Raw genomic sequence first — 26,423 nt, forward strand, 5'->3', positions numbered from 1 at the left:
CATGCACTCACTCAAAAACATTTGCTTTCCTGTGCATACTGGCAGGATTCATTTGCCTGGATGTTGACATGCGCATGTACATTTTGTAAATATTTTGTGCATGTGTTCTCATTTTCCAGGCTCTCTGCCAGTTCCCTTATTGCTGGCCAAAACATTGCTAAATAAGGAAGACAAGCTCTTAATCGCCCTCTCCTACTTTATTTTCTCTGTTTTACCTCTTCTAAATACACATTGTAACCTCTTAACCTTCAGTACAGGACACATATACACTGAGATCTGTTTTTCTTCAAATGCATGGCCACGCTCTTTGACGTTTCTTTGAAGAAATGCAGTCCTTTTAAATGGATTGAAAAGTATTAAGATCACACACATACACACAAAACCACATGACAAGTATGGATCAAACATTTAGTCTTTCATGGAATATCTTTGTAGAACATTTAAACCATCTTTTCACAGATTCTTGATATGAAATATGAAGTTTTCAAGCTAAAAGCATTACACTGGAAACTACAGGCACCTTGTATTTTATTTGTTCTATTTTCACACCAGAGACCATTATAACTGTATCCAAACAGCAGAAGAGTTTTACATGATGGGATGATCTTCTTCATCAACATTCATGATTAAACACAGGTTGATGTGCTCAGTCACACTGAGCTGCTATGATGTTATCGTTCTGCAGTTACAGTAGAATAGAGATGCTTTGGTACAAAAAAAACTGAATTGTGTCTGACAGAATTTAAATTCTGGACCATAATGCTAACATTTTTGTTAGTATTCAACTGGAATTCATGAGCTCATATGGACAGTTTGAAGACAATCATCAGACGGGACATAAAATATAAAACATAGCTTTAACCCGAGGTTCATTATCACAAATAGATCCTGGATGTTATGTTATGGTGAAAGAGACAGTTTGAATTCATATTCTGCCCCGAGAGTTTTTACCTAAAAAAGCTACAAACAGCAACTGAAATATGGATGTCTACACGGATAAAGAAAATGTACATACATGAGTTAAAAGTGATCCTTTCCTTGTGTGCAAATGCTGATAGTTCCAGTTTGTCATATTTTCTACACATTTATAAATCAACCTGAACTTGATCGCCTGGCAACATTGTGAAATCAATTTGTGCTCATCATAACGGCGACATTTATTTAGTAAGCAATGTAACTGATATCCAGACAATTTAAATCAAACTTTCCAGACATGTTGGTCCTGGCTAATACTGTGCCCCATACTGACCATATACTACATAAAGAGTTCAATTCTCTTCCTTAATACAATCAATGGTTCATGTTTTCACCCAGAACATTTCCTGCAAATTCGACAGTTGGTGTGATTTTCCAAAAGTTCAACAAAACACAGCAACGCAAAACACAAGCAAATGCAAGAATCATCTTGAAAACATCAGAGAAGAGATAAAATTCCAACCTTTTTACATTCATTTCACACCTGAACTACGATACCGAGGCTGTTTGTCGTTCTCCCTTTTCAGTCTGTCCTCGCGGGGCCATATAAAGAGTTTGGTCTTAAAGCACTCCAGACAACCTGTTGCTGCTCCCGCTCAAACAATGAAATAATGGCTGCTAATAAGTACCTTTCAGAAAGTCATTGTAGTGGGACGCAAAAAATAAGTTGGTACTTGATTACCAGTTAAAGGCGGGTAACATGATCTCCGCCCTGCAGATGTGCGTCTTCACAACCTCGCCGTTGATTTGCACTTTGCCGTGCAGGATCCATCACATCGTCTGACACTCTGGGTTGGTTTAGGCTTAGTGAGAGGGCGGTGTGCGGCCTTCCCAGTACTTTTGATATATTGTTTGGAACATGTCCTTACAACTCAGCTTTGCATTCAGCCGGGCACAGATAAGGAATGAGCCTCCCATCTTGCGGTGGAGTGAGTACGTCTCCTCGGGAGGCGGGGTGAGCCGGTGTTTGAGCATCACAGGGATGAGGTTGTGGATTCTCTCGGTGGTGGACTGAGAGCCGAACTCGAACGTGTCTGTGGAGGCAAAGGCTTCGCCGAGGATCATCACTGCGTCCACGTGGGCTTGCATCATTGCCTGGATACAGGGAGAGAAAAACACACTGCGACTTTAGTCTCAGCTAATGACCACCGTGCACAGTAAAATGGGTCATTTTTACAAAAAGGAATATTTGCCGCAGAAACACATTTTCTCAGATTGTTAGATCACGAGATATTTACCTTGGACTCATACCCGGTCAGGAACTTCATCTCGATAGATTTCTTCAGAACTCCCTCTCTGTTGCCCTCAGCAGCTGAACGGATTACCTACAATCACAAACAGGTCATGAATGTTACCACCATCACTTCAATGTCTTTGGTTCTGTTCAGACTGCAGGCAAAAGCGTCTGTTTTGGGCCATTTTCATATGTGGTCCAAAATCAGACACAGGTCAGATTTCTTCCTATTTTGTCATATCTGAATTCATGCGCCTTTATGTCACTCAACGTTTGTCACAAGTCTGTGCTGGCGGGAGTCACTCGGTGAATACAAAAATGCATAGTTTCAGTGAATCCATTTACGTCACAACCCCACCACACACACCTCCGTACAGAAGAAGCGGCCATTGCTCCACAAAAAGCCACAATTAGAAATGTGTTTCTCTTTCTCCTCGTTATCATCTGCTCACAAACTGACACCAACTAATAAATGTAACCGTGGGCGCTGACTTTTGTGGCCTCCATGTTTACTTTCGTACAACAGTGTGCTGCGTGTAATGTCTTTGTTATTGTTCTTTTGTGCAAGCGGGTCAGTTCCAGGATCGTAATCAGTTCATACTGGAATATGATTATTAGCAACATTGAATTTTTTTAAAATGTGAACAGCCAAACATAAACAGAATTAGAGCGTTTAGGTCTGAAGTGTTAACATCTCCATCTCTGAGACATGTTTTAATATCTCATGTCTGCCTGTATATTTGAGTATTTTCAGTTCTGACTTGACATAAATTTAATGCAAGTAAGATTTTAATGATTCACCGCAAGTTGAAGCACAAATATGAGTTTTCTGCGACAAATGAAAACAGTAGGGGTGTGACAAGTGGGTGAGGTACAGTAACTAAAGCTTTATGTTGATCAAGAATATGATCTTGTCTATGAATTACTGTTAGAAATGAAAGTAAAGAGAAGTAAGAATGAAGAATGAAGCTGGCTGGTTTTACCTCCACGTAGGCGTCTGTGAAACTCCTATCGAATCCTCTCGTGGCTCCAAAGTCCAACAGTGCCACCTAGAGAGACAATCACATGATCACTATTAGCATTACGCTCAAATCTTCCTTTCGATTCCATATTATTATTACTAATCGTAGTAGAAGTTAGTCTCGTGCCAGTAGTTTAGCCTGTAGACAGACTCACCCTGTGTGTCTGTGGATCATAGAAGAAGTTGGACCAGTTTGGGTCAGTCTGCATGTATCTGAACTCAAACAGCTCTCTGAGGCACAACTTCAAGATGTTCTCGCAGATCTAAGGCAGAAACAAACATGAGGATGAGAGGAAAGCAGGGACTTGTGGGAGAAAAATGAAAGGAGAGGGGAGAAACAGGTGGGGGAAGAAGTAGTTCCCTTTCCTGCCACCAGAGAAAACGCACATTAGTCAACTAAACATCCATCAATCGCTTTATGTGTCTGGTTTGGCAGCCGTTTACCTCGTTCTTCAGATCCTGCGTGAGGCTGTCAGCCTGGTCGAGAGGAAACCCGGGGACAAGCTCTGTGGTCAGGACATAGCTGCCGCTCAGCTCCTCGATCACCTCTGGTACGTAGAAGAACTCTTGGTCCTTCAAAAGCTCCCTGGGTCAGACGAAGATGAAGAGATACAAAGGCATACATCCCGGTGAAGTCGGCAGGCACTTGAATGTATTAAATTAAGTGGTCAAGACATACAGTATGTGTCTCACCTGAACTTCTTTGCACACTGGGCTTCTCTAATGTAATCGCACTCTAGTGTTAGCTCTCTTCTCATTACGTCTATCAGGTGCTCTGGAAACAGACCTAAAGAGACACACAGGGAAGTTGATGTGCAGTCGTTTGTGTATGACTGAGAAGGTGAGCATGCTTGTGTTTGAATGAATCACTGAGAGTTCACCATCAGGCAGGGCATTGCTTATATTCAACACCGTCATCAAGTTGTTGACGTCGCTGTTGATGCTCTGAGCCACACCGGGGTACTGGGGACAAACAGAAAAAAGAAAAGTGTTACTTTAATTTGATCATAAAATGAGGTGGAGGGGAGAAAACACCATCATTAACTCTTTTTAAAATACTATACTGTATCATGTTTAGAACCAATCTAATTACTTTTTATTTGTATTTATCTTCACAGTATAATGTATCTACAGCCTTTACAGGGATTTATTATTTATAACAGGATTATAACAATACCGTTACTTTTAATAATCCTTTGCAAATCCTCCATAAATTCTGAAATTAAGACATCAATTAGACTCAATCTGTCAAAACTGTAAAAGCATAAAATATCTTGTCAGATGTTTCTCGGTTATAAACACACTTTCAACTCTGATCTGTTAACAAAGTCTGCAAACAGAGCAGGGAGATCAGACTCTCCAGTTACAGTGTTTATCTTAATAACAGAATGTACAGTACACACACACACACACACGCACACACACACCTGTATTTTCATGGCCACCTCCCTGCCGTCCTTCATCTTCGCCAGGTGAACTTGGCCGATAGATGCCGCTGCAAACGGACGCTCCTCAAACGATTCCAGCTTGTCTCGCCAGTTAGCACCCAAGTCACTGTTCAACGCTTTCTACAGACAGACACCAATACATGTTATTCTTGCAGCTTATCATATTCAACTAAATATATTGTCGGTAAAAAAAATCAGTAAAAGTCATTAGTGGAGTTACAGTGGGCTTGATAATAATAATGTAATAGTATCAGAGGTAGAACTAATATTGTTATATTACAGTTATATATATTATTGTTATATTATATTACATTGTTATATGATCAGTCAAAGTGTGCAATAGCCTTTATTAAATTATAATGGCCATTTAAAAAGAAAGAAAAGACCCTTACTGTCATTTGCTTGATTGGCATGAAGTCAGCACTCTGTCTTACACGCTCAAAGATCTTGGCGAGTTGGGGGTTGATGAATGCATCATCTGAAATACAGAAACACACCTGAGTTTGTCTGAAATGTCCAATCCGGAGGCAAAGGCTGTCAAACTGCGGTTGAATACGGCTTTAAAAGAAAATGGTCTTATTTTTACTCCAGGTTTGGTCATTGCTTTTAAATGCCTATAAAACGTGCCATACGTGACATAATGCTCACTCGCACCAAAACTATCTCGATTGATATATAGCACTACAGGAACTGTCCCTAATAAACCAATACATTAACAACACTGACGGCCTGTGCATTCTCCCTCCTAAAACATCACTATTCAACTGAGCTGCGTTAAACCAGACTTGACAGTGTAAGCCGTGGGAAGAAGTGGAATCACTAAGATCCCAGGGTGAATTACTATCAATAGGACAAAAATACTGCTTCTCAACTACAACGACTACTTTGGCTGACATTGCTGATGATATGAGGAACCAGTCATTTAATAACAAAATAGTTTCAGACCCCTCAAGGTTGATGTTAGTTTTGATTGGTGCTAAAGGGTACAATGGTTGGACGCACAATCATCCGGACACAACTGCATGCCCGCCCAGACAGATTAATGTCAGCGGTGAGCAAAGACCTCCAGACTTACTAGTGATCTCTCAGTTCACTGTAATTATATATATATATATATATATATATATATATATATATATATATATATATATATATATATATATATATATATATATATATATATATATATATATATATATATATATATATATATATATATATATATATATATATATATATATATATATATATATATATATATATATATATATATATATATATATGTGTGTGTGTGTGTGTGTGTGTGTGTGTGTGTGTGTGTGTGTGTGTGTGTGTGTGTGTGTTCAGTTACAGAAGACTACTGTGACCTTCTTGTCCATTTAAGATTTAAGAATCAACTTGTCACCACCTTAGAGTCAGAGTAACGCTATGCCAGTTCTGCAAATAACCACACACATGCACACAACAAGGTCACTCCACTGTACTGGAAGCTGTTTAGCAAACACTGAGCAGCAAATGTCCTTTTTCTCTCCTACTACTGTGGCTTATTACATTTAGTACAGTGTCCTGTCTGTGTTTACGCGCACATACTCTGAACTATGAATGCTCAAGGACAAAGGTCACCAGCCAAGATCAGGGGGAAGGAACAACAGTGATAAACAACATTAATGATGTGTTTAGTGCTGTTACCTATTGCGGCTACTAGCTCTGTGCCAGGAGGTTTACTGACACTGGCTGTCCGCTCTTGAACTTTGTCTGGGTTATGTGTGCAAAGTACAAGCCAGTATCAAGTGACATTACAACTTAATCTCAAGCTGTTGCTACCTGTGTGTTTGTGTGCAGCAACAGGCGAATGTCCCAACTCTGGAAGAGCGTATCGAAAACCATCAACAGCTCACCAAAACTCCACAACATGTGTACGAAGTCCATTACACCAGTCGTAAATGACTGCACACTGTAAATGAATGCATGTGCGCGTGTGTTTGTTGTTGCACACCTTGAATGCTGAGCATCTGTCCCAGTTTTAATGCAGCTCCTCTGACTTTACACAAAGTTCTGACGATGCGTTCAGCGTTGGCCTCGGACAGGAAGGGGCTGGAGTCCAGAACGCCTTTCTTATCACCTGGAGAAGCAGCCAAACCGAGAGCATGTTGTTAAACACAAAGTCTTCTTTTACACCAGCATCTCAACACTTAAGTCAAACTTTAGAGCCAATTCAATTACTGTAACTATGTTTGGATTGATCAATATCAATAGTTAAGGGTTCAGGTTTATATACAAAATGTGCATGTCTGTGAGAATATGTGTCAGTAGGTCGTAAAGTAGTGTGTCTGAAGATTAACACGGACGCACACACACACACACGCACGTACACTCAAGTGCCAGATATTTACACCTGTACGCTGTTTCAGTTTAAATCTGTTTTGGGATTAGCAGGCTCACTGTGCAGAGCAGGAATATCGGTTTAGGTGGCAGGTTGGTGTGGGAGGCGGTCTAATTTGTTGGCATACATATCGTGTGTAGCACGCATCAACATGCATGAAGGATGGGTACTGAAAACAAATACTAGCTTTTACAGTGGTGCTATTCAACAGGAATGCAATAAACACAACCTGATATACCTGTCTTTACAGGCACAACACTCACAAGTTGCCTGGAACTACTACTTTATTAGAGCATTTAAATCCTTCATTTGTCTGTCTATGGCCATGTGCACTATTCACTATCCTAGACAGTAATGACCTGCTATCAGACTTGAATATTTCATAATTTCAGCACAAAAATGTAATATCTGAGTCTAAACTAAAGTAACTAAAATACTCAAAAAATAAAGCAAACATAGCTGTTTATATGTACGACGTGGGTGTTTGGTGAACAGGCTAACTGTAAATACTGTGTGAGCAAGTGTATGTGTGTTTCTGTGTCCGTCTGTGTTACCTGCTGTATTGTGTCTGATGCTCTTCTTGGCAACTTCTGCCAGTGCTCCGATCCCCAAACCTACAGCTAGACCTGGTGGAAACACACAGACAGACAGAAGAACGATGCAATGAATGTGGATCGGCCTAAAGTGCAAACAAACAAAATTAAAGTTGTTCATCATCGACACAACCTTACAAGGACATAAAATCATTCGTGTCATGCAATGACTGCGTGTACATGAATACATGAAAACATATGAGGAATGCTATTCCCATCAAAATAGCAAATGCAAGCAAAACAGGAGTCTAATAAAACACGGGCAGATAAACACTTGGTGTGCAATGACAGAACTGTAACAGCTGCACTGCCGAGCCAACAGAGCACATGGAAACGATAGCGCTCATCTACTTATAATAACAATTGTTGGATCATCGGAAAGTTTTCTTGCATCACATCAGCTCCATTTGCAACATCAACAAAGACAAAGAGCCTTTAACGTACATTTGATCTGGGGATTAGGCTCCGTATTTAATTTTAGGATTGACTGGTGCACAGTCTAATCAGTGCTTCAGTCTAATTTAAATCATGAGGGGGGGGGGGGATTTTCATTTGGTGAGCAGTTTTTACTTTAATGGAAGGTGGACAAACACTTGTACCATGTAGTATTACAATACTGTAAAACACTCACAGGAGTAAGACAAAAAAAATAAAGAGGAGTTTGTCTGCTCACCCCAAAAGCAAGCGTGTCATGGACTGTTTGTGAGCGAGTTCCTCTAAGCCTGGTCTCTACCTCACATAACACATTACATAATCCGTTAGTCAGCAGTCTTTGAAGCGACAAATCTGAGCTGGACAAATCAGGACACAGCCTGCTTCAGTGCCTTGTATACAAGTTGGCTGAGCGCTTCACGTCTATTGTTGGAGACAGGTCGGACCACAGGGAATGAGGATGTGAATCACATTTTTCTAAAAAGAAATGTGTTGAGCTTTTTGTGTTACCTCGTGAAACCTGATATCAAGCATTAACTCTTTGTGCGTATGTTTACAGACTGACTGCTGTACACTACTTACAAGCTTTAAAAGATGATTCCCTTAATTTGATATTCAGAACCAGAACAATTTAAATATATAGTCCAGTTTCCTCACAAACCTTAGCAAAACCTTCCAAAGTAGTGACATGCAGTGCAAGACGTCCTAACAAGGTAGCTATAATCTCTGTTGCCAGGAAGAACGGCAACTGATTTATGATTCTATAAATCCCTTTGCTGCTCGTTCTCTCCCTTAAACTGCCTAAAATGTATTTATCCATTTATTATCTCCACTCACGTCTGCGACTAAAACACGACCAGGTGAAACAAATATAATCACTTTGTCAACAAGTTGCAAGAGAGTGAAGGACAGACAGAGGCCACATTCCTACCCCTCCCCCTCCCCTTGCTTCCTCCGACACCTTCTAAATGTTACCACTGTCAACATGCTGAATCAACTCGGCTCTGCCTTTTGCGTCTCATTGTAACCCGTGTAAGTCCCATTTGCTTGGTATGAGCTGCGACTATATCCTGCTGTGTGTTATTTGTGTTGGCAGTCCTGTCCGACTCATCTGTGACTCTGTCCCATGTTCACTTTTGTTTACCCTCACTTTGTGCTTTTAGCTTTCCAACTTCATGCCACCTGTAAACGTATCCAAAATGAAATGAAGCTACAAACTGCTGATTCACAAGCACTAATCTGCCGTGTGAAACTGGCTAGTTGCAAGACTTTTTATGCGCTTGTGTGAATGTGTGTTTTAGCCTTTGAATTGAAGCTTATCTCTGAAATAACATCCCGTCTAGATATGACTTTGAGACTAGGAGACCCAAATCTCTGTACCTGCCTTTATGTGTGGAAATGTCAATATCACATTCAATAAGTAGTGGTTGCCAGATAAATAAGAGCAAAAATTATCACAACTTACATGCCATGCACAGTAAGTACAACCTTTCATCTTTTACCGGCACAGTTTTAAAAAAGAATTCCATTTGGAATTCTGTTTTATACCATTTCAATCGTCTGTAACTTTTAGATATACTTTCATATCCTACTGGCAGTCATTTTTGTGTTTAAATATGTCACAGCTAATAGGCTTACACAGGCAACATGGTCAAACAGAAGATTAACTAACACACAACAATCTGCAGTGCAAAGTCACACAGATGTTATTACAACTGCTGCTGTACTCTCTCAGTGTGTAGCTAATCATCAAGTGTTTTTATCCTAACTACATACGCTTAATGTTTTTTTTTGGTTAAGAGCAAGTCCAGGGTCTGACACCTGACAAAAACTCATGTTAGTTACATTCCTGTATGTTCTGTTTTTCCTTTCAACTCTGTGTAGTTTTGTGTTTGTTGGCATTTAAATATGTCTGTACAAGCTATTCTACACATTCAGTGGTGTTGTTGTGACGTTAGACTGTGAGAAAGACGTGTGCTGGCACAACAACACTGAACCCAGTGACCCCAGCATAGTGAGAGAGTGGTAGACAGATTACAAGGTTAAGTTTCCAGAACTTCACCAACAATTTCATGTCACATTACAACCACTAACTAACATAGGCTATTTTTTTTTTTACTTTGTGACTGTACAGCTAACCAACCAGAGAGATATACTACATCTATATACCACAATAATTATTTAACTGACTTTTTCTGAGAAACTGGACAGATTTAAATCTATGTATTCACAGAAAAAGACCTAAAGTTGTAATTGCAGACTTACATGCAGACAGTCAGATAAACATCAAATGAATAGCCAACATTTAAAGTAACACAGAGTTGTTATTGTTGTATTACTGTACTTCCAAAGTTGGCCAGTCTGCTGAGTCGAGTCACTGGAACTTTCCTCTCTCTGGCTCCCTCACTCAGCTGAAGAAGACAGACCAGTAAAGACACCTTTCTATTAAAATGTCAAAGTGTGTATGGAAAGGTACATGTTTACATCAATGTCTGTGTTTAAGAATAGGAAACGGAGGAACAAGCATTACCATCTGTTTGTGTGATTTGATCTCAACCTTCTTGCCCTGTCTTGCTTTTTCGATGTCTTCGGCCGTCAGCCCTCCAACGGTGGACGGGTCCTGATGGTAGCTCCTGAGCTGATGCTGACGGTATAGTTGTCCCCACAAATGCCTGTTTAGACTGTGGCTGTAAAAATGTCTGCCACACCCAAAGAAAAGTGATTACCTTCATCCTACAAACAGCAGCAAAAACATGTATACCGTAGATTGCAATAAAAGTAGAAGATTATTTATACCTGGCATCTTGGTGGTAAGATCTGGCGTGTCCACTAAACTGTTTGCTGGGATCTTTGTATCCCTCAAACAACGACTGTTTGCCACTGACATGGCTCGCTCCTGCTGCTGCGCTCTCATCACTACTTCCTTTGTGATCCACTGTAAAGTCCACACCTTCCTCCCTGAATTCTGAAGCTGCGAAAGCACTGTCATCCTGAGGAAAGTCAAATTCTGACTCTGATGAAGACGTCTGCTGCTGGCCAGTCAGTTCCTGGACAGAAACAGGCATGAAGACTCTTACAAAATGACAATTAAGCCATAGTATTCTCTTAAAAGTGAAATACAGCGGCACATTTACACAGCAGTGTTTACACATAAACCTACACACACCTGCATTTTCATCATAGCAGCAGAGAGGCCTTGCTCAGCAGCTGATTGGACACTTTGGACTGCAGCACCAACTCCGGGGACCCCTGGAGTACAATTAACAAAAATATATTATTATTAGCTTTATTAGCTCTTCAGTACACGACAAACTAATCATACAGCAAAAGTATCAGTGTTACTGCTCAAGATAAGTGCCTGGTTATAGAAAGGAAATTCAGAGCTAAATGTCATGTGAGGTTGTGTTACCATTTCTCTAAACGTTACTCTGGCTTACTAGCTGTGTTACCATTCCCTTTTACAGCTTGAAAAAAAGTGTATAATGTGACATTTAATTGTATAGCCTTTAATTTTTTATAAAATGATTCGCTTTTATGTTTGGTAGAAACTAATTCCTGAATTATCAAGTCTTTAAGCTTGCTAGCATTTTTGCTAACATCACCTTACAATGAATGCTAGCCACAAGTTTAAAGTGCATTGTATTGTTACCACTCATTTTTAAATACTAATAGTTTAATGTAACCAACCTTTTTTAATTAAAGCTATTTATTTGTATACACAGGCTACAATGTAGGAAAAATATACGATATTATCTATTCTTTCCGCTTGTTAGCACTCTTGTTAGCACTCTTGTTAGCATTACTTTTCAATGTGTAAAGATAATGAGAAGCTAGTAATCATCTGAGATGATGCAGACGTTAGTTAAGGTTTTAATGCAGCACACTAGGATTGCTATGTAAAGAGTGGCTCCAAGACAAATGCTGAAACTTTTTCTTTGGTAATGTATCAGAGTTAAATTTAGGAAATAAGCTGTTATGTTGAACTTACCAGTTCCATTGCGCAGGGTGCTGCTCTGAGTCTCTACAACAGCCTGGCTCAACTTAGCTAAGCCTCGCATCACTAATATCATATCGCCTGCCATGATGGACTAGAAACAGAGAGAAGGACAGACAAATAAGAAACAAATATCAACGTTAGTTATCTTATCTCTTTGCAAACATAGTAGGCCTGGTAGCATGAAGAGGTACATACTGTTCACCGACAATAAAATACAAAAATGAGGTCAGATAAATAAATGTTTAACAAGAGCTTGTCAGAAAAGATTAAAGGAGCACAGACAGATACAAGAAGGCAAATGAAAAGAGAAATAAACACACGTCAACACACATTCTGCTGCCAAACAGAGACATGCACTTACAACAACCCACAGCTGTCACATCTTGACGTGACATTGAAACTTTGTCTAAAAATACTCATGACCTCCAATCCCTGTGTGAGCACCACGCACACACACAAAAGAAAGGTAAGGGGTGTGTTGTGCAGATATGTGCGAGTTGTCCAGGACTGGATGTGTAAATGTCACTGGAAATTAGGAGGGAGGAGTTTGTGAGTTGGCTGTTGCCTGTTCCAGCTATTTCTGTGCATGAGTGAATGTGGGTGCACATGTCTGATTCAAGTACAAGGTTTGCCGTTACATTTTCCCACATTTTTTCTCTGCAACTGATATGACTGCGATTGTTTTCTATTAAAAAGGCCTATCTCAAAATACTCCACCATTTCTTTCCAAGAATCAATCTGGTGTAACTAACTGTAATGTGATAATGCTTGTGAACATATCTCAAGGTCCATTATGGACACAATCAATTCATGTCTACAACTCTTATCTGAACTCTCTCTATTCCAGAGTGTTTTTGTGAGGGTGTCTTAGATGTGCTTTTTTGTGGGTGTGACGGCATGCTTCAACAGCTCCAGCTCAGCTGGGATTCAGGCCAATGGAAAAAGCCGTTGCTGAAGCAGTATGCGAGTGTGTGCATGCTGCTACACTCATACACACACACTGCTCAGTAGTAAGTGGGTCATCCGTCCTGCTTTAGGTGTGATACAGAGAACCAACAACCTAAATTAAATTAACATGACAAGCACTGATTTGTATCTTATTTTAGTTATTTTCTAATTTATGTCCAAGTGTTTTGTTATTATCATTAATTTTCCCTTGGACAATAATTATCAGAAACACATCTCTTTCTCTGTGGTGACTTTAACATTCATGTTGACAACCCCGAGAAGGCAGCACTACACATAACACATAACACATAACACATAGCGGTGTTATATTCTGGATAACTCCGTCTGACTCAGCACGTGACGGAGCCAACACACAATAAGGGGCACACTCTGGACCACCTCCAAGGGTCTCATCATTGAAGGCTACATTCTCAGGCCTCCTCTGTTCTACATCAACATGCTCTCACCAGAGCTGACAACTAAATATCTTACCATCATTATATACAGATTTATATAACAATATCATTGGTTGACTATGTTCCCATACAAGTACTGAGTGAGAGCATCGAACAAATTATTAGTTGGATGTGCCTAATTCTTCTCCAGTTAAACAAAGAAAAAACAGAAGTGATCATCTATGGACCCAAAGAAGAACGATTAAAAGTCAGTCAAGCACACAGTGCATAGACTGCAGTTCTGCTGCAGGTATCTGCAGGTATCAAATATCAAAATGTAACATTGATCAAAGTACTAAGCGGAGTCAACTCTGCATTGCCGATAGATCCTGCATGATTTTCTAGTATGCTGGGAATTTAGGTAAGAAGTTTGTACTGAGGCAAAGAAACCTACCAACACAAAGCTGCACACTGAGCTGCAGTTGCAAATGTTCATGGAAAAGATGTAATCCTGTGCTGCAGGCATGGCTTACAACAACATACTTAAAATGTAAAATGTGCATTTCTGCAGGATTCAGAGCTGTGAACACTGTTGAACATATTCAATTTGCAAAATCTCATACTACTGGGAAGAAGTTCCTGTTTATTGCTGAATGTAATCGATTGAGCAACTTCCCATTTGTCAATGTGGGTGTGTTGCCTAAGTAAATGTTTACAAACTTCGTTCTTCCTCTGAGTCAGTGCATTGTGTCACGGTCAACTATCAGAAACAGAGGACAGGACACTTGTGACAAGGAGATGAGAAGAGAACTAAAAGGCCAATGTTGATGCCAAGTGGGCGAGAGGTCGCTACAGGGTATTTGTGAAAACCCAGAGTGTGATTACCAGGGCTGATACACACACACCTAAGCCTCAGTTGTTGTCTGGGCTCTACTGCTGTCCCTACACAAGCCGTTGACTCACTGCTATGAAAATAGCCAGGCAACGTGGCCTGAGTGTGTGTCTATATCTGAATGCTGAAAGCCTCTAGTCACTGCCCTTCACTACTGATCCTCTGCCAAAAATAGGAATATTTTCCCCATTACTGTGCTCTGGAGAACCACCACCACAAGAGAGACGTGAAGAAAGCCATGTTTCCTGCAAGACTACATTACAAAGGAGAGTCCGTGTTGTATTTGAATAAATCACCCAATTAAAAACAGTTCTTGTGATAAAAACCTGTACTAAAACCCAGACGAGTACTGAAACATGTAAGGGAAGGATGCAGGATACGTCGGTAGCATTCAGTGAATAAGTAAACTATTATTGTTATAGTTTAGTTTTTTTATGATAATTGAATTATGTCTGATAACATGAAGCTTTATAACTGCGATTCTTCAGTGACTATTAATAAACACGGAAAGTTTAATATTGTCAAAGGCAGATAGATTAATTTATGTGAATTATTTTTGCAAGATTCATTTCAATAGTTATCATATCGGTATTGGCCACAACAGAGTGGCAGTTATCAGGTAATTGCCAGATCAATACTGGATTTTTGAGACCAATATCAAAAAAGAGTAAAAAAAGAATCCAATGACAATCACATAATATAAACAAACAAACCACCCAAGGTGTATACTCAGCCTGACATTTTACAGATAACAAATAAACTTGCTGTTTAAAGGACTAACTATGTAAAGGAAATCACCTCAAACATATTGTGTATATGTGTATATACAACTCAGGCTAGATTTAGATGTCATATTACATCCCTCAATGTTCAAGTAATTCCTTCAGATACTCCATACGTGCATGCTGTGAAAATGAACACATGCATATGATTAATTACTCTATGTAAGAGATAGTTAGAATACATTTTAAATATTGTTTTTGTGAATGTGTCAGAGTTAGCCAAAAGCCTTCACTCCCTGTCAGTGGTCCCTGAGCAGATTGTCACTCTAAATGTTTGAGGAGATATACAGTACACACAACACACTATGTAAAGGTTAAGCACACATTGTATTAGTACTAGAAACTATTAACAGTTTTAAAGTGAAGATTAATTTAAATTTTATCAAAAATATTAAGATGAATTAAAATGCATGCTAGAAGGTAGTAGCATATGGAGTTACTTTACAAATGGTGTCAACAAGTTAGCAACTCAGCATATATTCCAGACGTAAACTTCAGTAATTAATACACCTTCAGTGCAGTTAGGTACTACAGTTTCACAATATGAAAGCCATGTTACATAAGTCCTTCAAACTAAGCAAGGGGTTTTGAAAATCAATGATTATAAACTTCCCCGTGGGCGTGGAGCCGCGAGACAGCAATAACAAACGAGTGCCACGCTGTGAACTGCCAATTATTTAAGATAGCATTACACCTGCTTAAAACAAATACAAATATTAACAAAAAGGGAGGAGTTTTAATAAATACTTTATTGTTACTTGAATAAATCACCGCTACATTGGTCGGTACAGTTTAGAGCGCCGTGAAGGGCAGACAAGTCAGCACGCTGCAGAGGATTTGTGGAACCAGGTGGAGGTCAAAGTTACGGGATTATAACAAAACATATTACTTTAATGAGCATGTTGAATAGCTAATGCATGATAATTCGTGTTAGCATGTTTGATACTCACCAGTAGCTGTCGTCTCCGCTTGTTCTCTGTCAGATAAACGCCAGTCAAACTAATTTATCTTTATCTAGTATAAATGCATATAACAGCACGTTCACGTGGGGCTTTCCTTTGCACAAGGTTGTTGTTGTTAGAGTTGCAGGTTGTGAGTCGGTCGCACTCCTCCCCCTGCTGCTGTCTCCGTAATCCTCTCTCTCTCTCTCTCTCTCTCTCTCTCTCTCTCTCTCTCTCTCTCTCTCTCTCTCTCTCTCTCTCTCTCTCTCTCTCTCTCTCTCTCTCTCTCTCCTCTCTCTCTCCTCTCTCTCTCTCTCTCTCTCTCTCTCTCTCCCACGAGGTCAAACCCTATTTACCAACTTCACAGAGTAGCCAGAGCCATGTATTGACGCAATCCACTCATAGAGCACACATAAACGTAAAGTATTACGTGCATTTTAGTTATTGTGCTTTTTAGTTTTTTTTAAATGTGCATGCTTTATTCCCTTTAATTTCTAATCTGACCTCATTTTACAGTATGCAGATATTCACCAAACTGCTTTATTTATGCCCGACTTTTGGTCTTTATCCTCCCTCCTGCTCATGCTCTGCTCCTATTGGTCCTTGCCGTCTGTTGACAGGAGGTGAGGTCTGAACCGCGGCTTCTCATTGGTTCATCACGAATGAATAACAAAGCAGGTTTGTGTTGCATTTCAAAGCCTGAAAACCAGTTTGACAAGGGACACAATAACTGACACACTAACACACGGGCCAACTATAAAAGTAATATACCTCGGCTCTGCTTTGAAATTGGCCTTTGCTGCCATCTGCTGTTAATAATACAATAAACAATGTAATGATTTGGCAAAGCAATAACTGTAATAAAATGTACAATTGAATAGCACAACTGGAAGTGGCTTTAAAGAGATTGGATAGGTGCTAAAAACGCTATGAGAAGAAAAAAAAGATTTTTGAACATTAAAGCATGTAAACATGTTATAGTAGAAAAACCCAAAATACATATATGAACCTGAAAATTAGCATTAAATGTCCCCTTTAAAAGTTTCTTTTAAAATCCTGTCATAATGCAAATTTGAATCCTGATTTTGAGTTTTTGAGATGATTCTCTCTCTGCAGTGTCATTAAAGTGACAGCAGAGTGCGCCACAGATCCACACAGCACATGGTATACTGCATTATGTAAAGGAGGTTATAGTTTCCCAGATTAAATGACCTCACTAGTCCTTTTAAGTGAATACATCTCCTGTCAAACTGTCTAGGGGAAATATAACGCTTAATGATACTAAAACTATTGTCATGTGGGGATATACCAAATCTATTGTTTGTGGGATATTTTAAATATAGCATGTATAAAAAACGATCGCTTAGACAACAAAAAAAGTGCACAAAAGAAAAAGTAGGAAAAAATTGAAACATCTCTTGAAATGTGTACAGTAGAAGCTGCATGTTCAAAAAGACCATAAAGAGTCCACCTTCCCCGCCACCCTCCATGGAAAAAAAGGAAATCTCTGCTGTGTGTCCGCCTTTCTCTCCGCTTCTGAATTGTGTCCTTCTCTTTCCCCACCAGCTCCGGATGCTGCTGCTGTTGTGGACAGGTGTGATTTGAATGGCAAATGACCCCCATGCAAACATAGCAATTAATGTGGCCAAGAAGCGCTGGTCGCTGTGGGCTTTCTCAGGTCAGGACTAGAGGTTATGTCCTTGCAGATAAAATACTCAGAGCCGTGTTGCTCGAAACCATTTTCCTACAAGTTTTAGTACCAATTGCTCAAATTCTTAACTGATAATTTGATATTTTCACAGATAGATGCTCAGACCTCTATGATAAGATCCCAGAAATCCACAGAAGTCACACATGTAAGCAGGATATTTTTGTTTACCAAATACACACTTTCTTTAAAAGGAACAATACAAATAAATACACAAGCCGGCAAAAACCAGAACAATATAATATCCGCTAACAAACAACCGCACATGGCGGAGCAGAAGCAATAGCTAAGATGGTTGGTCCGAAAGGAATATTTGATCATTTTGGGAAAGCTGGTGACATGCTCATATCTGTCCTTTCAAAATAAAGCTACAGCTAGCAGCTGCTTAGCTTAGCATAAAGACTAAAAAAAGTGGGAAACAGTTAACCTCAGTCCAAAGGTATAAAATCTGCCTTCAGGCCACCCTAAAGCTCACTAATTATCACGTTATATATTTAAAGTTTGATCAAGAAAATCTTTATGCTAAGCTAAGCTAACCAGCTGCTGTAGAAAGCTTCATTTTTAGCGTACAGGCATGAGAGCGGTATTAATCTTCTCATCTAACTCTTGGCAAAAAAATAAATAAGCGTACATATTTCCCAAAATGTCAAACTATCCCTTTAAGAAGGCACTGCATGGAGTTTTAATCAGTCTCTTTCTGCGTCTACTGTCACTGCAAACATAAAGTGAAAACAACGACATTTTAAATATATGGTAGAGTGCAACCTTCATACTATTTAGTTTTTATTGTTCATCAAGAACCTGTTACATTATGAGACATATTTTATGTCTTATCTGGCCAGCCAAGTCAATGTTTGCATTTCCCATTAAAATAAATGGGTATCATTATCTGAACATCATCAATCTTTTCTAAAGCCATATCCAATGTTTTGAATAATGTCCACAGCGACCTGCCCCATAGTTTGACTTTCACTCGTACTGTAACACATGCTTGAAGACAAAACAACATAACAGCCCACATTTCAAAATATCACAGTATCCCATTAACAAAAAAAAACTTCAAACATAATATAATGTTATAAATAAAAACAGAATGAAATACAAATTAAGCCCGAAGAGGATAATAAACATGCACTTAAGACTACGCACAGAAACTGACAGTTAAGACTAGGAGAAAAGTCATAACATTTCAAATAAGAACATATTTTCAGTTGTCTGACTTGGCTTTGTAATGTCAAGGCACTGTATAGCTTAAATACGTTTGCTCATGGCTGTAAGTGTTCCACAGGTTTGAGTACACTAAAACAATGTTACAAAAACTACATCAAACATAATAAATCTTTTTGTACATAGTGAACAATCCCAACAAAAAGTGTAACGAGGGTGAGAAGTGTTTGGCCAGAGAAGTACTATGGACGCCATGTTGGCTGCAAAGATGTTACATAAGAAACAATGCCCTCCATAACATACTGAAACTGCTGTGAGATGTATAATTTAGTGCCAGTTATTGCCAGATTGTTGTGGAGCTAACATGGCTGCCACTGAAAAACCTCACTGACCAACGTATGGTATGTAAATTCTAAGTGTGGCTGGTTAAACACAGCTAAATGACTAGTTATCCAATGTAAAACTAAACACTCAACTGTACAATCTCTAACAGTGGAAATGTAATCAAGTGCAGATTGTTTTTTAAAAGTTGTGGTCAAACAGACAAAAAATCCAATAAAATTAAGTTTAAAATACTAAAAAATACTAAGTCCGACTGAATGCAGATACATCTGTTACGCTGGAATCTGATAAAAATTAGTATAACTGTTTAAAAGTCATGATTTCTGGGGTGTACCCAAACCAAGACATTTAATGTCAGATATGGGAGTTTTTAACTTGCATTTTTAAAGCCACTACATGTACAATTTGTATGTGATTGCAGCATCTTTCAAATTAGGATAGCATAATGTAGAAAAATGAGACAATAACATAAATGCTACCACTTGGGAGCGCCAAAGTCAGAGATGTTAAAACTCCATACATAGTGGCTTTAAATGATAATTCTGGTGATATTTTGTTCTTTATTTAATTTTTATTATCAACAAATCCCACAAAAAGACCAAAACCAACAATGAATTGATCCTACAACTATTGTCTGTGTATCCAAATACTGATAAAAGCTTATTCCTCTGTCCCATAGTGCTCCATCTTTGTCCAAAAACACACATTAGAAACACCCATCAGTGGGCCGCTGTTGCACTGGGTGCACTTTATTACAAGGATCATGGGCACTGTTGGTTTAGCTGCCACCAGCAGCTCTTTAGCTCACTCTGTCAGTCGAGCAACAAAACTTGGCATGGAGGTCAAGTGTTTGTGAGCGTGTGCGTGTGTGTGTGTGTGTGTGTGTGTGTGTGTGTGTGTGTGTGTGAATGGATGAATGTGTCGCAAACGTGGTTGCAGCTACTAATTCAATCTTGTTTCAGTTAATCACAAACATTCACTAGAACACTATTACTCCTGTTTGAGTAACGTTTGCTAAAAACTACAGTGCCCAGCTGTTCTAAAATAATCATCTTGTGTTTTTCTTTTAATAAACAATATAGTCGTGATCCATTTTACATATTATATTAAAACAAATACTTAAGTCTTAAGTTAGTTTGAAGGACAAACTTACACATGATTGTTTTTGGTCTTTTATGTTTGTTTGTTTGTTTGTTTACAATAACAAAAATATAAAATATCACCAGCCTTAACCTTCAATTTGGATTAGGAAATCTACATATTTTTGGTTTTAAAGAGAATTTAGTTTAAAGGTTGTCTTGGAAGTATAATGTATGTTTCACAGCAGACATTTCTACGTCGTAGCAAAAAACAAACTGGTTTAATGTTTAAAGGTAAAATGTTTGTTGTTAAAAGAGCGTATTACGGCCTGCACTTGAGGGTATAAGGATCAAATCAGAAGAAATCAACTGGATATGAATAGAAAAGTTGCATCCATGAATGGATTTGGCCACACATTGTTTTGGGATGATGAGGTTTCCGACATAAGGACGAATGTCTGTGATGGAATCCTTGAGGAAGTCCGAAGTGTTCCCGAGAGAAAGGAAGAATGAATGGAAGTGGTTGCTGTGTCCAAATGTTCACTTGGATTTTCTTTCTTTTTTTAAACCCTCAGACTTCAGTCTCAGAGTTCCACATGGATGCAATGATGTTCACCAAACTATCAAGTCCAGAAAGGTATCCATCCTCTCTGTTGCCCTCGACCCATGATGCTCGGTGGGTTAGTTCGTCCCCCTCAGGAAGAGCCGTGGTTTTCCCAAAGTCGATCATCCAGACTTTGGCCCGCCCCTTACTGTCGTGAACAAATAACAACGAGCTGCCAATCACCTGCAGAGACACAGCAAGACAATGGGATGAATGAGAAAACAGGAAATAATCACTAAAACGGTTTCCTTTCTTTATTTTGACTCAACTTTGTGTGATCTCACTTCCTGTTTTGTTACACCAACTTCTTACATTTATGGTATGTTTGTTTGTTTGTGTGTGTGAGTGTGAAACTGAATGTGTGCATGTGTGGCCAGGGCTGTTGCTGCTGTCCAATTTCCATGACGACACCGGTTATGTTTGCTTGATTGAGTTAATGTCACTAAATTACACATCATTACAAAATCAATAAATTACAATTGGAATGCACAGTGACACAAAATACATGTTAACCAGCACTGGAACTGTTTCACCAATCTAAAGGATGCATTGGCCGTAATGCAAAAACATGTAAACCCTATCAGGTCCAACATACACTTAAGAACTTTTCTAAAAGATTGCGTAAATCCTTATTATTATTTATTATTATTGGTCATTTAAGCAACTCGGGGTTAGGTGCCTTGCTCACAACCGTCCGTGTTCTACTTGGAAGCCTAACCACTAGACCACCACTTTAAACACTGGTTTACATTCGGCAGTAATTGACACTGAAACATTTTGACTTTACACGTCACGTCATTATGATACATAAAAAAGTGTCTTAGCATTTTATCTCCCACACAACAAAGCTGAAAATAATACATTTATAAATTACAATTTTAAGTAAGTTATGAATGTCTTGGAGTCGTCTTGTCTTTACCTCGTGGGTTTTGAAGAATGGGGAGATCTCCAGAGTGTCTCTGATTTCCTCCAGCCTGCTTATATAACCAGTCTGGGGAAAAAAACAAAAACACAAGCTTTGTTCACTCAGGTCACTTCTGGTGTCTGTATCCATGTAAGGAGGGATGCTGATCAAGTCATGGAGCCATATGATCCGCTCTCAGCCCAGTCTGGAGCTTTTTCCAATTACAGTGAAACATTATAATGCCTGTCTTTATGTATAAAAACAAAAAAACAATAAACACACTCACAAGCATAGTGTGTGTGTGTGTGTGTGTGCGTGCGCGTGTGTGTGTGTGTGTTTGTGTAAAAATGACAAACACACTCACCAATACGTTCTTATTTCCTTTGATAAAGTCATGGAAGGCTGCAGTAACTTGGTCTCTCGTCTTTGTCTTCTTAAAATCTCTGTTCACTGTCCCGTCCTCCTTCTAAAGAGGAGAGGAGAGGAGAGGAGAGGAGAGGAGAGGAGAGGAGAGGAGAGGAGAGGAGAGGAGAGGAGAGGAGAGGAACACCATGAGAACTTCATGTTAGTGGTCAACATCAGGTTTATTTGTACTGGTAGTAAAATACAAAATATAAAGATTCTATTTAATATTTCTGCTCTCTGTCCTCATGAACTACAACTTCCAGGCTTCTTGTAGAAATAAGAGGGACATGAGTGTAACAGAGGATGTAAAGGGAGGAAGGAGAAGGAGCAGAGGAGAGGAACAAACAATGAGGGGAGGAAAGGAAATATATTTTTAGAGATTTATCCGAGAATTAAAGCAGGGAAGGTCTTTGACACTGTTTTACTGACCAGGGCCATAAACAGAAACACTTTGTTTAATCTCATCAATTTAACATCCTTGTAGTCATTTCACAAAGGTTGATATGGCAACTAACAATTAGCAATTGTTGTTCATTCATTTATCAATTGTTTAAAAATAACAAATTGTTTAAAAATGACTTTAGCAATTACAGTAATTAATAATCTAAATATGTGGACGTTAACTTTCTGCTGATTGGCTGATTTTGAAATAGTTTCAGCCTTTGCAGCTGTTTATTATAGGCCTGAGGACATAATTTGACATGCATTTTCAGAATGTTTGGCAAAACATCAGTGTCAAATCAATGCACAGTTTTGTCTCTTGGGTCCTGCTTACAAAGAATTTCCCTTTGAGAAGTTGTGAAGTAAAAGTATAGACTCACACAATGAAAATAATCAAGAAAACTAGCATTGCAAAGCATATTACATTTACTCTCCACCGCTGGTAATAGCAAAGTGCAAGTACTAGTACTATCAGTACTGGAGTTATAGTATTAATACCAGTAGTGCACGTATACTAGTAACAATATTACAGCAGATTAGCATCCGTTTATTTTGATCTATTTATCCTTTATTGAAGCAGAAAGGTCCAAATATCTCTCCTGCCAGGGAGTCCTGATCAAGATGGGCAGCAAAATGAAAAGTTTCAAGTACAAACAGGGACAGATAACAGCACGAAAAACACAACAAACACAAAACATAGAGAAGTCACAAAAATATGACACTTGTTAAACACAACAACATCGCTCTGTGAACTGATTTCAAAGTCAATGTCAAGAGAGGGTAAAGATTAAGTCTGTTGTTATTCCATGCTCGCGGGGCGCGAGCATGGAATAACAACAGAATGGAAAAGGCAGATTTAGCCAGCTCTGTTCGGGTGATTGGGACCATGAGGATCATTTTCTCTGATGATCTTGTGGCAGCGAACCGGTTGGTTCAGAGTAGAATAAATGAGTGTTTTCTTATTCTGCTGGCTGCCAGGCAACAAGATACTATTTGGAGACAAAACTATTTTTCCCTTTATGGTTCATGTCCGAGTACAGCTAGGACTCTCTCTCTCTCTCTCTCTCTCTCTCTCTCTCTCTCTCTCTCTCTCTCTCTCTCTCTCTCTCTCTCTCTCTCTTTCTCTCACTCTCCCTCTCTGTCTCCCCCTCTCTCTGTCTGTCTGTCTCTCTCTCTTTTACACATACACACACACTCATACCTAATTACCACACTATTTTCCCATACATAAGAGCTTATACAATTTATACACACAGAAGCACATTTACAAAATATAAGTTGAACTGCACACACACACTTTATATTTCTTTACACACACACACACACCCACACATTTTTGTTTCTGGGGATAACCCTCAGTGTCATGGCAACAGACCACCAGGAGGGCCGTGAATGTCCTTATATAGCCACAACCCTCAAATAAAGACAGCAGAGACAGAGAGATGTGTGTGTGTGTGTGTGTGTGTTTGTGTGTGTTTGTGTGCAATGTCAGTGCCAGATGCCAAGGCATATAGAGCTGCCACGGACAGGCCTCATGTGCGACAAAGGATCTCATGCACAAATATATACTTCAGAGGAAGTTTCTGTTCAAAACAGGAAGTGAGATCATGCCCCTTGAAGGACACTCACAGCCCCCGACACACACACAAACAGAATATTAGAAGAAAGGAGGGAAGGAAGCCCCAACACACAAACACACACACACAAACACACACACACGCACACACACACCTTTCTCTTTGTGAGTCTTACCTTGACTCCCTCTATCCTAAATCCCAGGGTGGCTGTTGAGCTAATGGTCTCTCTCCACTGCATGTATCTGGGTTTAGTCACCACTTTCTGGAGGTTCTCCTCCGGCGTAGGCGCCTCGGGCTCAACCTCGACCATTTTCTGATACATGTCGGGTCTCGGGGAGGGTTTCTTACGAGCCTTGGTCAGCTCTTCCTCGAGGTAGGTCCTGAAGCGTGAGGAGACATTGAAAGTACAATATTATCATTATCAATAGAAATGATGACAAATAATATGAAAATAAGACCAAAGTTTAAAATAAACATGTAATTGTCTATCTCCTTGTAGGTTAAAGAAACACATAAATGTTTGTAGTTTGTTGTGAAAGTGACATTAGAGATTGATGTCATGTGTCTTCTGACCTCACTCCCATCTTGCAGTCCATCACGCAAGGGAAGTCAAACTCAGCCAGCAGGTCCTCCATCTGATTGTATTTCTGACCGTCTTTCTCTACATCTCCGTGGTAACCGGGGACGTATGGGCACAGCACGTCCTTCATCAGGAGGGACAAACAGCGCTGCTCACATTCACAGTGTTTCTAAAGGATATCAACAACACATTATTATCATTAATGACCCGTGGCTACACTTATTCAGTATTAACAATATGTGGCACCTCTCTAAACCAGATTGTATCACAGCAACTTCCTTCGTATGACAAGGAAGGTCTTACTTTTAATATACGTCCGTTGGCTCCCGCCTTGAAGCTCCCTGTAAAAAGACAAACTTTTACTGAGAAGCAGCTGCAGAAAGTGTTCAGATACATATTCAAAGGAAGCTTCATCTGATGTTTCCCAATCCCGTTCCCATTCCCACACACCCATGCCTCAAAGGACTAGCACCAACAAAGACAGACTCACATCTTCTTTAAAAAAACCCAAAACTGCACAACAACTTTGGCTCTGAGCCTGAGGATCTGTGTGTCCACATACCTGCATGCCCAGCCAGTTGTATCCAGGGATATTTCTTCTTGAAGGACATGACAAATGGTGACCAGTGGACCATGTTCTTAATCTTCTTCCAAGACTTGTGCTACAAACACACACAACAAACAGTAAGTGATTATCCTTCACCAACTATGTGGTTTTGGACCATGAAATTAACAACCGTACGCTCCACAAGAACTCAGTGTTACGGTAATGCTGTCTGCCTGACTTGTTTCAGTTAAGATATTGATGATCATTGGCCTATGGTTCACCATCCTTAAACATGTTTAAACCACCTTTTAAATGGTTATGCAAACAATTCAAACCCTTGTGACACGACATGATGATGATGGTATGAGGCAGAGTTTAGCAACTCCATGTAAACTTTCAAAAAAATTTACTTGGGCGAGTTTACTAAATGCTTAATCCCTCAGATGGCAGAAGTACCAGTAGTTTAAATCCTTTTTTGTTTCATTTAATGGCCATGAGCAAAAGCAAAACAAGTCTTTAAAACTTATGCACACACACACACACACACACACACACACACACACACACACACACACACACACACACACACACACACACACAAGTTAGGGCATCCCTGACCTGGGGGGGGGGGCTGTCTCCAGTCTCTCTCTGCCTGGTTCTCCCACACTGTTTTTTTTTGTCTTTAACTGTTTTAGAACAATTTAACTAAACCCTGAAGGATTCAGCTGGGGTTTCCCCTGGTAACGCACGCACACACACACACACACACACACACACACACACACACACACACACACACACACACACACACACACACACACACACACACACACACACACACACACACACACACACACACACACACACTGTTTCTCCAAGGGCTCTCCCTGTCCCTGGCAAGAACATTGAACTGCGGGACTTCTGCGCGCGCATTCAAACACACACACACACACACACACACACACACACACACACACACACTGACAAACTAAGACATTACAACACACAGAGACACACAGCAAGTTGTT

General features: G+C 39.5%; 2 protein-coding genes and 1 long non-coding RNA gene across 4 annotated transcripts; 1 reads left to right on the top strand and 2 right to left on the bottom strand.

Annotated features, from left to right (window-relative positions):
• Window positions 1-510: 510 nt before the first annotated feature.
• On the bottom strand, window positions 511-16,427 carry coq8aa (coenzyme Q8A, genome duplicate a). The gene is made up of 17 exons (XM_029462904.1): window positions 16,051-16,427; window positions 12,075-12,174; window positions 11,253-11,335; window positions 10,883-11,133; window positions 10,617-10,785; window positions 10,431-10,497; window positions 7,616-7,687; window positions 6,675-6,800; window positions 5,071-5,156; window positions 4,658-4,798; window positions 4,112-4,193; window positions 3,924-4,017; window positions 3,675-3,816; window positions 3,386-3,493; window positions 3,193-3,258; window positions 2,214-2,300; window positions 511-2,070 (listed from the first exon to the last, which is right to left on the bottom strand). Exons 2-17 carry the CDS (start codon window positions 12,166-12,168, stop codon window positions 1,780-1,782), a joined length of 1,959 nt encoding a protein of 652 aa, XP_029318764.1. The 5' UTR covers window positions 12,169-12,174; window positions 16,051-16,427; the 3' UTR covers window positions 511-1,779.
• LOC115028951 (uncharacterized) lies at window positions 15,911-21,029 on the top strand. 2 transcript variants are annotated; one of them, XR_003834610.1, is made up of 4 exons: window positions 15,911-15,949; window positions 16,662-16,719; window positions 17,608-17,635; window positions 20,913-21,029. It is a non-coding gene; the product is annotated as an uncharacterized LOC115028951 (long non-coding RNA). The 2 variants fall into 2 exon arrangements; XR_003834611.1 differs by having other exon boundaries at window positions 15,934-15,961.
• Window positions 17,899-25,563, bottom strand: itpkb (inositol-trisphosphate 3-kinase B). The gene is made up of 7 exons (XM_029462905.1): window positions 25,411-25,563; window positions 25,152-25,189; window positions 24,842-25,017; window positions 24,444-24,648; window positions 22,210-22,311; window positions 21,861-21,932; window positions 17,899-21,124 (listed from the first exon to the last, which is right to left on the bottom strand). The coding sequence occupies exons 1-7, from the start codon at window positions 25,481-25,483 to the stop codon at window positions 20,909-20,911; spliced, it is 882 nt and encodes a 293-aa protein (XP_029318765.1). The 5' UTR covers window positions 25,484-25,563; the 3' UTR covers window positions 17,899-20,908.
• Window positions 25,564-26,423: the final 860 nt, after the last annotated feature.

The sequence above is a fragment of the Cottoperca gobio genome, chromosome 24 (genome assembly GCF_900634415.1).
Source record: "Cottoperca gobio chromosome 24, fCotGob3.1, whole genome shotgun sequence".
Lineage (NCBI taxonomy): Eukaryota > Metazoa > Chordata > Actinopteri > Perciformes > Bovichtidae > Cottoperca > Cottoperca gobio.

Coding starts and splice junctions, on each gene's coding strand:
- coq8aa (XM_029462904.1), bottom strand. CDS start 12,168: ATGGCAGGCGATATGATATTAGTGATGCGAGGCTTAGCTAAGTTGAGC. Junction 4,799..5,070: donor TGCCAATCAAGCAAATGACA/GTAAGGGTCTTT, acceptor GTCTGTCTGTAG/AAAGCGTTGAACAGTGACTT. Junction 3,494..3,674: donor CGCAGGATCTGAAGAACGAG/GTAAACGGCTGC, acceptor TTTCTGCCTTAG/ATCTGCGAGAACATCTTGAA.
- itpkb (XM_029462905.1), bottom strand. CDS start 25,483: ATGGTCCACTGGTCACCATTTGTCATGTCCTTCAAGAAGAAATATCCC. Junction 25,190..25,410: donor ACAACTGGCTGGGCATGCAG/GTATGTGGACAC, acceptor GTCTTTTTACAG/GGAGCTTCAAGGCGGGAGCC. Junction 22,312..24,443: donor TTAGGATAGAGGGAGTCAAG/GTAAGACTCACA, acceptor TCTCCTCTTTAG/AAGGAGGACGGGACAGTGAA.